At 30.7% G+C, this 11,652-nt stretch overlaps 1 protein-coding gene across 1 annotated transcript; it reads left to right on the top strand.

The window, feature by feature from the left end:
- Positions 1-984: 984 nt before the first annotated feature.
- Positions 985-2,001, top strand: LOC124937436 (phospholipase A(1) DAD1, chloroplastic-like). Its single transcript, XM_047477699.1, has one exon. It carries the CDS (start codon positions 994-996, stop codon positions 1,999-2,001), a length of 1,008 nt encoding a protein of 335 aa, XP_047333655.1. The 5' UTR covers positions 985-993.
- The last annotated feature ends 9,651 nt before the right edge of the window (positions 2,002-11,652 follow it).

Raw genomic sequence — 11,652 nt, 5'->3', positions numbered from 1 at the left:
GTCTTTGCAATTGCAATTGCAATCGCAATTGCTTAGGGATTTTTTTTTTCCGAAATAAATAAAGTTATATTATAGTCCTTATTGTCACCAGCTAATTAAGATGCTCACACATAATTCTTAATAATTTTTTAGAATTTCTATTATACATCGTATAGTACTAAGAGATGAGATAAGTTTCTGCCCTCTAACACTAACTTACGAGTCTTTACTAAAAACCGAAACAAAAAGCTCTTATTTTCACTATCTTTTAAAAATCATCAACTTACCAAACCATTATACGTGATTAAGTTTCTTCCTAAACAACTTGATATGTGACTCCCAATTGGCAATAGGGATTGATTAACCTTGGCATAGGCCATTCTAAGTCTAACATGCTAAGATATTTCATAAGAGATTCCAAATTGGTGTTGGAGAATGTATCTTATTACAAATTCCAAATTCATCCTTGCACCATACATTAATTAGTACATCTACTACTAGTAACCCGTAAAATATCTTATTCTTGGAAGTCTATCAATTTCTAGGTCAAAACTATTTACCTACTCTCTCAAATGTTATAAATTAAACACTCAATTATCATCATCTATCTACCTATCTCTAAGGAAATACATCAAGACCATTGATGTAGTTTAGAGAGAGAGAGAGAATGACTATCTATAAATACATTCTCCTCTTAATCATTTCCCTAAGGTCTATTCTCACAACAATTCCAAACTAGAAAAAATATTATTCTTTTATTAATATTTCGTCTCAATAATTACATGCAAACTGTCTCTCTCTCTCTCTCTCTCTCTCTCTCTCTGTCCAACAAACAAGACCGAAAGCATGAAACAAGTATCCTTAAAACCGGTATGGTCATGCGCAAGTCCGACCGTGATATCTAAACCGGCAGCATTTCGTATCTTTGACCATACCCAGGTCGAAGGTAATCGGAAGCTGTTGCTCAAACCTTCTCCAGGCGGCCAATCTTGCCGCCAGAAAATCCCAGTCCGTATGAACAAGAAATGGATGGAATATCAAGGAATCAAGAACTGGGAAGGACTTCTCGATCCACTCGACGAAAACTTACGTGCAGAAATCATAAGATACGGCCACTTTGTCGAGGCTGCTTACATGGGATTCAACTGCGACACGTCATCGTCCACGTACTCGTTATGCCACCACCCAAAAAGATCACTCCTACAACGTGCAGGGTTCCCAGACACTGGCTACAAGATTACCAAGAATCTACAAGCCACCTCATCCATCCAACCGCCAGATTGGATGAAAAAAGCCCCAAGGTGGACCACAATTCGTTCCAGCTGGATAGGTTACGTGTCAGTTTGTACCGACAAGAAAGAGATCGCGCGACTAGGTCGTCGGGACGTGGTGATCGCGTTACGCGGGACCTCCACTTTCCTTGAGTGGATTGAAAATCTCCGCGCTACACTAACACCGGTTTCTGATGATTCTGACTCGGGAATGGTGGAGAGCGGTTTCCTTAGCTTGTACACCTCGAGAACCTCGGACTCTCCGAGTTTACAGGAACAAGTTAGAGAAGAGATTCGACGGTTACTCAAAACCTACGGAAACGAGACATTAAGCGTCACTATAACGGGCCACAGCCTCGGTGCTGCCCTGGCTATACTAGCGGCGTATGACATCAAGAAGACCATCCGTCGGGAACTGTTGGTAACCGTCATATCATTCGGTGGGCCGCGGGTGGGGAACCGGAGCTTCCGGAATGTTCTTGAACAACAAGGGACGAAAGTTCTAAGGATTGTAAACTCGGATGACCTAGTAACTAAATTACCGGGGTTCGTGCTAGATGCTGAAGATAATAGTTACGGCCAATGGGCGGGGATTCCGGGGTGGTTACCGTGGTGGGTGTATGCGGAAGTGGGGCGGGAGTTGCGGTTGAGCAGCCGACAATCGCCCCATCTGGCCGGAATAAATGTGGCCACATGTCATGAACTGGGGACTTATTTGCAACTTGTTAATGGTTTCGTGAGTTCTGATTGAACACCGGCCAGGAGGTTTATTATGGCTAAATAGATCAACCCATATTCATAATTATGTTACTTAATAGTTAATGGTGTCTGTGTTTGTAAAAATTGTAAATTATGGCTCGTTAAAGATTGCAAATGAAATAAGAACGTTACATTTGTTTTATAACATGTTTGAGTTACATTATTTTCATAACATTTATAACTACTAGTGATTTCTATGGGAGGTAGAATTTCTTCTATTTCATCTATTTTGTTTTATATTATTCTCGTATGGTGTGGTTTCGAAAAATCTCAGCAAAACACTGTTTATGTTAAAAAAAAAATTATAAAAAAAATTGCTATAATAATTTGTATTTATATATAATATATTAAAAATTATATAATTATAAAAAAATTAAAAATTCTTAAAAAAAAAAAATACAGTTGCGATGTTATATATATAATTGTTTTATAGTTAAATATTCATAACAGAATCTGGACAGAGTCGTCATAAGGGACACAAATACTCTCGCCACATCTTTTTTAACTATTAGTCAAACCGGAAAAAAGTTACCAAAATAAGACAATTTGAATAAAAAATTGAGTGGCAGATTATAATTGTCATCTTTAAAAATGATAGACGATATATATTAAGTTTTGTTATTTAAAGTAACTTTCCTAACCAAAAGTAAAAAACTTTCATAGCCACATGATATATACTATAACATTTTTGTGAACTACGAACATAAACATGAGTCTAAAAATCGTTCGAGCCAACTACTTACAATCCAACTGTCTTTTCGGGTACTATACATGCATGATCTTATCCACAGTCTGGGGATTATGTAAAAGATCATGTAAGTCATGGGGAAGAAGAATTAAGTTACATTTATATAGACCATTCAATACTATTCTTCAGATCTTTATGGGCTCCTATCACCTAAATTTAGAAATATGCATGGGAATATAATTTGTACTTGACATGACATTCTATTTTCTTACATCATATACACATTTAGTAAGTTCATATAGGAAGAAACCATTTTGTATTATTGTTTTTTTCAAGTAAAATTTAAATTTGCATCTTCATCTCAATTATGAGATAGTGTTAATTATTTATATATGCCAACATTTTATTGCATCATTATTATTGAACATATATATATATATATTCATAAATATTCTATCAATTAAAACAACTTGTATTGTGAAAGTAATGAGGGATACAAATTAAATGGTAACAATTTACTTATTTTTCTTCCACTAGATAACACAAGTAGGAAGACTCAAAATATAAAGTTACATAGAGACGAAATAAGTAAAAATGTATAGTGAATGAAAAGCAACATGTAGGAAACAAGCACATAAGACTAAAGTGCATTTAACATTTAACTTGTTTAGTTTGACCTTTCAAGTATAAACTTATTTAAATGTCTTTAAAATGTTTTGTTTACTTATCTCCTTTTGTCTCAAATTAATATACTATATACACATATTTGAACTCACTCTGCAATTGCATTAATATTGCATGTAATTAATTTCCTTTCAAAGAAATTAAAGCAATTTAGCTAGAAGAGAGTTTAAGTAACGTCCATCCCAAGGTGTAAAATAAATAATTACTCATTGAATTTAAAATGTTGCTCTATTCACCAATTTACACTACACAATTACGTTCATCTACTCACTCTAAAGTGGTTTTCTTATAAATTAAACTAATTCAGTTATGTGAGTGTCGACTTAGAAGTCTTTTTTCTCATAAGTCAATTACGGGTTAGTCCACCACTAGAATAAAAAGATCCATAGTGGTGGTGGAATTATTTGTCATTATTATTAAATTAATATAATTAAGCATTAACGTCATAATAAGTTACTATTACTCAAATTACTGTCGCTAAATATCCAGGGACGGACCAAGGATTTCGAACTGGGTTGTGCTTAAAAAAAATTAGGGTGGGCTTAAAATAATAACAAGAAAATTTTGAAAAAAAAAAATATATAAAAGTAGAATTTTACCATTTTTTTAATAATTAAATAAAAAACAATGAATTATATTAATTTTTTTTAAGAAATTAAAGGGTAATGTCATATTTCTACCGTAAAAAAAAACTTTTTTTTTTGTGGGGTGGGTTTCAGCCCACCTGGGCCCCTACATAGATTCGTCCCTGTAAATGATAGTTGGACCGTCCTTATTATTTTCGACGCTTTGATCATACTTTCTTTTAGGTAAATAGTGACGGAAAATAATAAACGTCGCTAAATACAGTTGCAAGGGAGAATAAAAATTACAGATTAGTTTTTACCTACTACATCAGTCAATTATCCATATATTAATTTTAGTTTGTTTTTAATAAAACATGTCAATTAAAACATTTAAATGAGTGAGAGTGTTCAAAGACTTCAGCCCCATTCTAAGGACCTTGTACCTTGTTTTATATTCCTGCAATCTAAACTTTTAGTAAAAGTTAGGGTAACTTCTATTTAGTTAAATAATATAGTTTAATGTTTTCTTCTATGTTAAATCTTCTAATAATAATTAAGTTATTATGAAATTTTAAAATTTTTTTAATACAATAAAATTTTGTAAATAATGACAGGAAAAAATTGTAAGAGTAAAAAGGAAGAGAGTTTGTAAAAAAGAATAAGTTGGGATATTCGTATTTATCAGGGTTAAAGGTACTGATATATATCTTATTTAAATGAAAAAATAAATTATAATAGCAGATTACATTTTTCATCATTAATTATTTGATATGCTAAAACCTTTAGTGACGTTACATTTACGAAGTTAACAATCCTTGCGTATTTTTTTAGAAAATTAAAATATTGATCTTATAACTGTATACATTTTATGTTGTAATTATTTATAACACGTTAACAGATGAAGTTTTAAGGTATTAAGTCAAGAAGACTGTATCTATTTATAGTCATTAAATTCTACATTAAAAAATGAAATGTTAAAATATAAAAGACAGTAAATTAACTAGTTTTTTTTTTTTATCTTGTTAAAATTCTTGGATAATAACATGTTTTTTCCTAAGAGCTTGTTTTATCTTGGATTTTTGGGTTTTTTTTTTGGAATTTGTATAAAAGTTTTGTTTGATAAAAAGATAAGTTATTTAATTTTTAATTAGTTTAATTACTAAAATATTTTTTTTAATTAAAATTAAAATAAGAGTATTTTAGTTAATATAATAAGTGATTTAATTTATAATTAAAATGATATGACGGATAAAAAAATGGTAAAAATCTATAAAATAAATAAATAAATAAATAAATCAAACTAGATTAGCATAGGAGAGCTCTTGGAGCTTGTTTGATCTTGGTTTTTTTGGGTTATGGGAATTTTGTTAAATAAAAAAACTTATTTGATATATATAAAAGTGTTATTTTATTTTTAATTGGTTTAATTATTAAAATGTTTAATTATTATTTTAAATTTAAATTTAATAAAAATAAAATAAAAATATTTATTTAGTTTATAAAACAAGTGATTTGATAATTACAACCCTCCATTACCCTTTAAAATACTCATGAGGACATAATTTTTTTTGGTAGACAAAAAGAAAGTTAATTTTGATATTTTGAACTTTATTTGGTTTTAATTATTTGAATAATCTAAATTTAACAATTATTTTTTCAATCTCTCTCATTTATTATATCACTTCATTAATTAATTAAAATATTAAAATATTTTTTAATTAAAATTATTATTTTTTATTTTATAATTTTATATTAATGTATTAAAGTCTTTTACCTCAAACTATTCTTACCTTTTTAAAATCATTCAAATTAATAATTTTTAAATAAGACAAGTTATTTTCAAAAATTCTGGATAAGGAAAGTAAGTGGAAAATTTGATGAAATAACCCTTTAAGAGGGTTATTATCATATATAGCATGTTTTTACTATTTTTTTCATTTTTAACCTTTTACCAAGGTAAAATGTCACTTTTGCCCTTTATTTAAAAAAAATGATTTTCTTTTTTGTTTCCCTTTCCTTCTCCTTTCCCTCTCTCTCTCTTTTCAACTTCCCCCCGAAGACGATCGATCAAGCCGAAATATCGACGACGTCCTCTCCTCCGAACCCCGACGAGCCTCTGACGACAAATAAAAGCCTCCAACGAGAATCAGAACTCCAGAACGACGAAGGTGAGTTTATCTTTCATGTTTTCCCGTTTCTATCCGAGTTTTCCCGTTTTAAGTTTAGGGTTTTAGTGTTTATTGTTTAGGTTTAGGTTTATTGGCTGACTGAATCGTTTTGGGTTTAAAATGCATATGTCGAAGGCTGTTGCAGGCTGTCGCAGGCGACATATGCGCATTCGTCTGCGACATATGCGCATTCGTCTACGATAGGATCGGGGGCTCAACCTCGAAATTCGTTGCTTCGGAGAAAACTCACCATCAACCTCAACCTTCGTTCGTTCTGCTTTTTTCCGTCGTCGGGGGCCGGATAGTCGTCGGGGGAGAGAGGAGAAGAAGATGATGGTGGTGGCTTTGTTCTGAGTTGCTTCGTTGGTTCTTTCGGTTTCGTCGTCGGGGGAGAGGAGAAGAAGAAGAAGATGATGGTGGCTTCGTTGGTTCCTTCAGCTTCGTCGTCATCGATCGTCTTCGGGGGTAGGGGAAGTTGAAAAGAGAGAGAGGGAGGGAAAGGAGAAGGAAAGGCAAACGGAAAAGAAAATCATTTTTTTTTTTTTAAATAAAAGGCAAAAGTGACATTTTGCCTTGGCAAAAGGTTAAAAATGAAAAAATTAATAAAGGCATGCTATATATGGTAATAACCTTTTTATGAGGGTTATTTCATCAAATTTTCCAAGTAAGGTGGGATTATTTGTGTAAATCTTTCAAAGGTTAAAAAAATGATTGCAAACCCACTTACTCCACCGTCCTCCTATCATTATTTGAAAGTAAAATTAGAACAGATTTGATATTCTTATATATGATTTCCGATTTATGACTATATATATTATTAAGTCGAATAATCGAGTATATTTGAAAAATATATTTGGAATAAGCTGATAATCAAATTATATTGAAAATTTTTGTTTTTTTATTGAATATTTTTATTATAAAATTAAGAGAAATAATTGAGATGGAGAATTTAGAGAATAAATGAAGTGGTTCTCCTGATTGTCGAAAAATATAATAAAATTTATATATATACTTTCACTTTTTATATTTTTTTTTCTTTTTTTCCAATAAATAATGTGATGTCACGTTATTCTCTCAATCTCTCTCCCAGTTTCTCTTTCTCCATCCCTCCATCTCCACGATAATCAAATTATAATGGAAAATTTAATTTAAATTTGAAAAATAAATTTGGAATAAGCTGATAATCAAATTATAATGGAAAATATAAATTTATATTGAATAATTTTATTATAAAATTAATATCCCCATTCAATATATTTCTATAGTACCACGTTTCGTCTGGTTTTACGTGGCAAGAAAAGCGAAGTTATTGAATGAGGTTGATCGATCCATGCCATGTCATTTATTTAATTAGTAGATCAAGGTCGGCGATCATATATATTATATATATATATATATATATATATATATATATATATATATATATATATATATATATATACAGTCAAAGTGACAGCTCCACTACATATAAATATAAGATTTTGTTTGGATTGCCTTATTTGAACTATCTAAAATCCTGAAATAATTTAATTTTTTTCATCAATCAATTGCATCAAATACAAGATATTTTTATTACATATTAATATTATTTAAAAAAAAGTAATATTTTTGTAATAACTCCAACTTAATTCACAAACCCAAATCCAAACAAAGACTAATTAATTAAATGCCCACTTGGTGAAAAAAGGCACATGATGAATGAATGAAAGAAAGAAAGAAGGAAGAGGAAAACACATTCAAAGCATGCCTCCCTCCAGGAAAGAGGTATTTATTCAAACTTATGTTAATTTGTATATATGTATACCAAGATGATTGGGAAACTTTTAAAAGGTCAAAAATACCTTTAGAGCAGTGAAGACCTAATATCCCCCATATCTTAATTATATATCCAATCCAATAATAAAGAGGAGAATCCAAGCTGAAAATGACACTTCATTTGGGTGCATATATGATGGCCATCTAATCATCATACCATCATTAATTTTGTACATATATTATAATTTTTTTCTTTATGCAACAAAATTATATGTATCTCAATATATGGGTGATTATCCAATTGCATTCTTAGGAATGAACCAAGTGTGACGTGAATTAACGTGAAAAATGTATTTTTTTTTGTCTCATCTCTTTTTTCAATACACTACTTTTTACTAAATGCATTGAGAGAACATCATCTGGAGAAGAATTGGACAGAGTTGATTTAAAATTCTCGCATTAGTTAGGCAAAATACCAAGTAAATATAAGCCCTATATATCGTCATCAAATATGAGTTTTGTTGCCTCCAATTGATTAATAATTTTCACAAAAGTACGTATTCAAGTGGTCAGTTATCGGAGAGCCAACTTGATACATTAAGGACATCAATAATTGTTTTATCAAAAACAACTTATTATTACTTGTCTTTCCCTCATAAAATTCTTCAGGTTTAGCCCAAAGGGTACAAGAATCAGTAATAGATATCGCATGGTTCAGAACTTTGTCATCAACTCATTGACAAATATAACCACATATTTGTCTATGCAAAAAATTTCAATCATCTACATTTTTTTTTTATAAATTTAGCTGAAGAGAACACTGATAAATGAAATCTTCTCACATACAACAAATCTTCTATATTAGCTTTCTAGATATTATAATTAGAATAATTCAATCTCACCATTCTGGGATGTGTTAATTAGTCTTCATTCTTATACTCAAATAAAACCAAACTATAATACAATTTTGATGCAAAAATGTATTCTTCAAAATAGAACACTTTCTAACTAATTGAGTATAAGAAATGAGCAAAACAGAATAAAATTGAAATGACAATTTAAGACAAGTTTTGTGGAAAACCTCTCCAAATTAAAAGTATAAACAACGGGACTTGTATAGGTCAATTAACAATCCACTATTATCAACAAGGCTACAAATATGGGTTACTCTAGATATAACCAAACTAGAGTCTAATGAATTACATAAAGATCACACGACAATCTTAGCAAATAACAACAAAGACAAGAAAGAGTAAGATCAACCAACCATACCAATTCTGCAATTCTAGTTTTTCGTCCACTAGTAAAAAAAGGATCTTTACCGACGGTTTTTCCCGAAGGTTTTCTAAACCTCTCCTAAATACTCCCGAGAGGAACAAATCCTTCGGAATTAAAAATAGATTCCGAGTGGGGTGTAAAACCTTCGGGTTTATTAATTATTACCGAAAGTTCTACAAAGAACTTTCGGTTTTTAACTTCCCAAAAAACCCAAAAAAATTCTAAGTCTTGGGTTTGAGTTATATGCGAAGGTTTTAGGAAAAACCTTCGGTTTTGAAATCCCTTGGTTTTTTAAATGCGAAGGTTATTCAAAGAACCTTCGGTTTTGCTAATAAAAAAAATTCAAATTTTTCAAATTGGTTTTTCCGAAGGTTTTTTAATAAACCCTCGGTTTTGACTAATATCAAAACCGAAAGTTTTATGAAAACCTTCGGCCTCAACCTCTATAAATACAAACCCTAACCCTTCTCTTTTTCATTCCGCTTCTCTCCTTTCTCTCTCTTCCGCCGCCGCCGCCGCCTGCCTCCTCCAAGCCGCGGGTTCTTCTCCTCTCTTCAGGTAATTTCTTTGATTTGGTTTTTTTGTTTTGTTTATTGTAAGATTTAGATTTTTCTTAAGTTTGTATATATATATATATATTATAGATCTAGATTTATGTTAGTTTACGTTATTTTGTTTGATGAATATATATATATACATATATCTGAAATGCATTTAGGATATGGGTGATGATTCGACATGGAAGAGACTTCGGCGTACACCGGAGAAACTGCATCCGTGTTACCAGAATCTGATAACACAATCTGAAATTGCGGCACGTGAGGAAGAGGTCAGAAAGATGACGCTGGAAATGGAAGAAATCCGACTAAGGGATGCCGAAAGAGGTCGTTTGCTTAGTGAAATCAAAGCGGACCGGGCCGAAATGTCTCAGAGATTAGAGAATCTCGAACAGGAACTTGTCTTGTTGAGGAGTCGACTGAATCAACCACCCCCTCCTTCCACCCCATCTAATAATTAATTTGTAGATTTATTATGGATTTATGACAGTTATGTTTTAATATTTATGAATTATTGTTATTATGTTTGTTTTGTTTGGTTTAATATGTTTTATTAAATAATTATGTTTTGTTGACTTTTCACAATTTTTTAAAAAAAAAACGCATCGCCAAAACCGAGGGGTTTATTTGAAAACCTTCGGTTTTGACCTTACATTAAAAAAATCAGATTTTTTTGTAAGTATGGGGAAGGGTTAAAACCGAAGGTTTTCAAATAAACCTTCGATTTTGACCTTACATTAAAAAAATCAGATTTTTTTCTAAGTATGGGGAATGGTAAAAACCGAAGGTTTTCAAATAAACCTTCGGTTTTGACCTTACATTAAAAAAATCAGATTTTTTTCTAAGTATGGGGAAGGGTTAAAACCGAAGGTTTTCAAATAAACCTTCGGTTTTGACCTTACATTAAAAAAATCAGATTTTTTTCTAAGTATGGGGAATGGTAAAAACCGAAGGTTTTCAAATAAACCTTCGGTTTTGACCTTACATTAAAAAAATCAGATTTTTTTGTAAGTATGGGGAAGGGTTAAAACCGAAGGTTTTCAAATAAACCTTCGGTTTTGACCTTACATTAAAAATTTAAGATTTTTTTCTAAGTATGGGGAAGGGTAAAAACCGAAGGTTTTCAAATAAACCTTCGGTTTTAACAATTCCCAAAAACTTCTGATCAAGGTGAAGACCGAGAGATATATTTAAAACCTTCGCAAATACACATCAAAAACGAAAGTTAATTTTATAACTTTCGGTTTTAACACTACCTAGTTTGTTCAATTATTTTGTTTTTAACCCACTAATCTTAACTTCTAACTAATATAATCATTTTCGTGTTCTATTTTAAAAATTAATATTGTGTTTCATGTTCAAATATTTATGATTGTGTTTGATTATTATAGAGAAGTCTATATGAATGTTCATGCATGTTTGATTATCTTATGAATGTAGGTAATGTTTGATCATATGGATTGTGCAATTTTTTAAAGACATCAAATGTGGTAAATTAATATTGTTATAGGTCATTAGAATGTGAAAAACCAAAGAATTTAACAATTTGTCAAGTGCTAATTCCGAAAGTTATATAATTAACTTTCGGAAATAACCATCAAAACCGAAAGTTTTCTATAAACTTTCGGATTTTACATTTTTCAAGAACGAGGGTTTTAAATAAACCCTTCGGTTTTGATGTATATTTCCGAAAGTTAATTATATAACTTTCGGAATTAGCACTTGACAAATTGTTAAATTCTTTGGTTTTCTACCTTCCAATCTAGACTCCTAAGTAATATAATCAAGTGTGTGTTTTTATTTTAAAAATTTAAATTGTCTTTAATGTTAAAATGTTTATGAATGTGTTTGATTATATATAGAAGTGTATATGAATGTTTTATGTTTAATCCTATGTATTTGTGTAATGTTTGATCATATGGATTGAGAAATGTTTTAAGGATATCA

Source organism: Impatiens glandulifera, chromosome 5 (genome assembly GCF_907164915.1).
Source record: "Impatiens glandulifera chromosome 5, dImpGla2.1, whole genome shotgun sequence".
In the NCBI taxonomy this organism is placed as follows: domain Eukaryota; kingdom Viridiplantae; phylum Streptophyta; class Magnoliopsida; order Ericales; family Balsaminaceae; genus Impatiens; species Impatiens glandulifera.
The sequence above is the reverse complement of the archived record's forward strand: the minus strand, read 5'-3'. Positions and strand labels throughout refer to the sequence as shown.

Coding starts and splice junctions, on each gene's coding strand:
- LOC124937436 (XM_047477699.1), top strand. CDS start 994: ATGAACAAGAAATGGATGGAATATCAAGGAATCAAGAACTGGGAAGGA.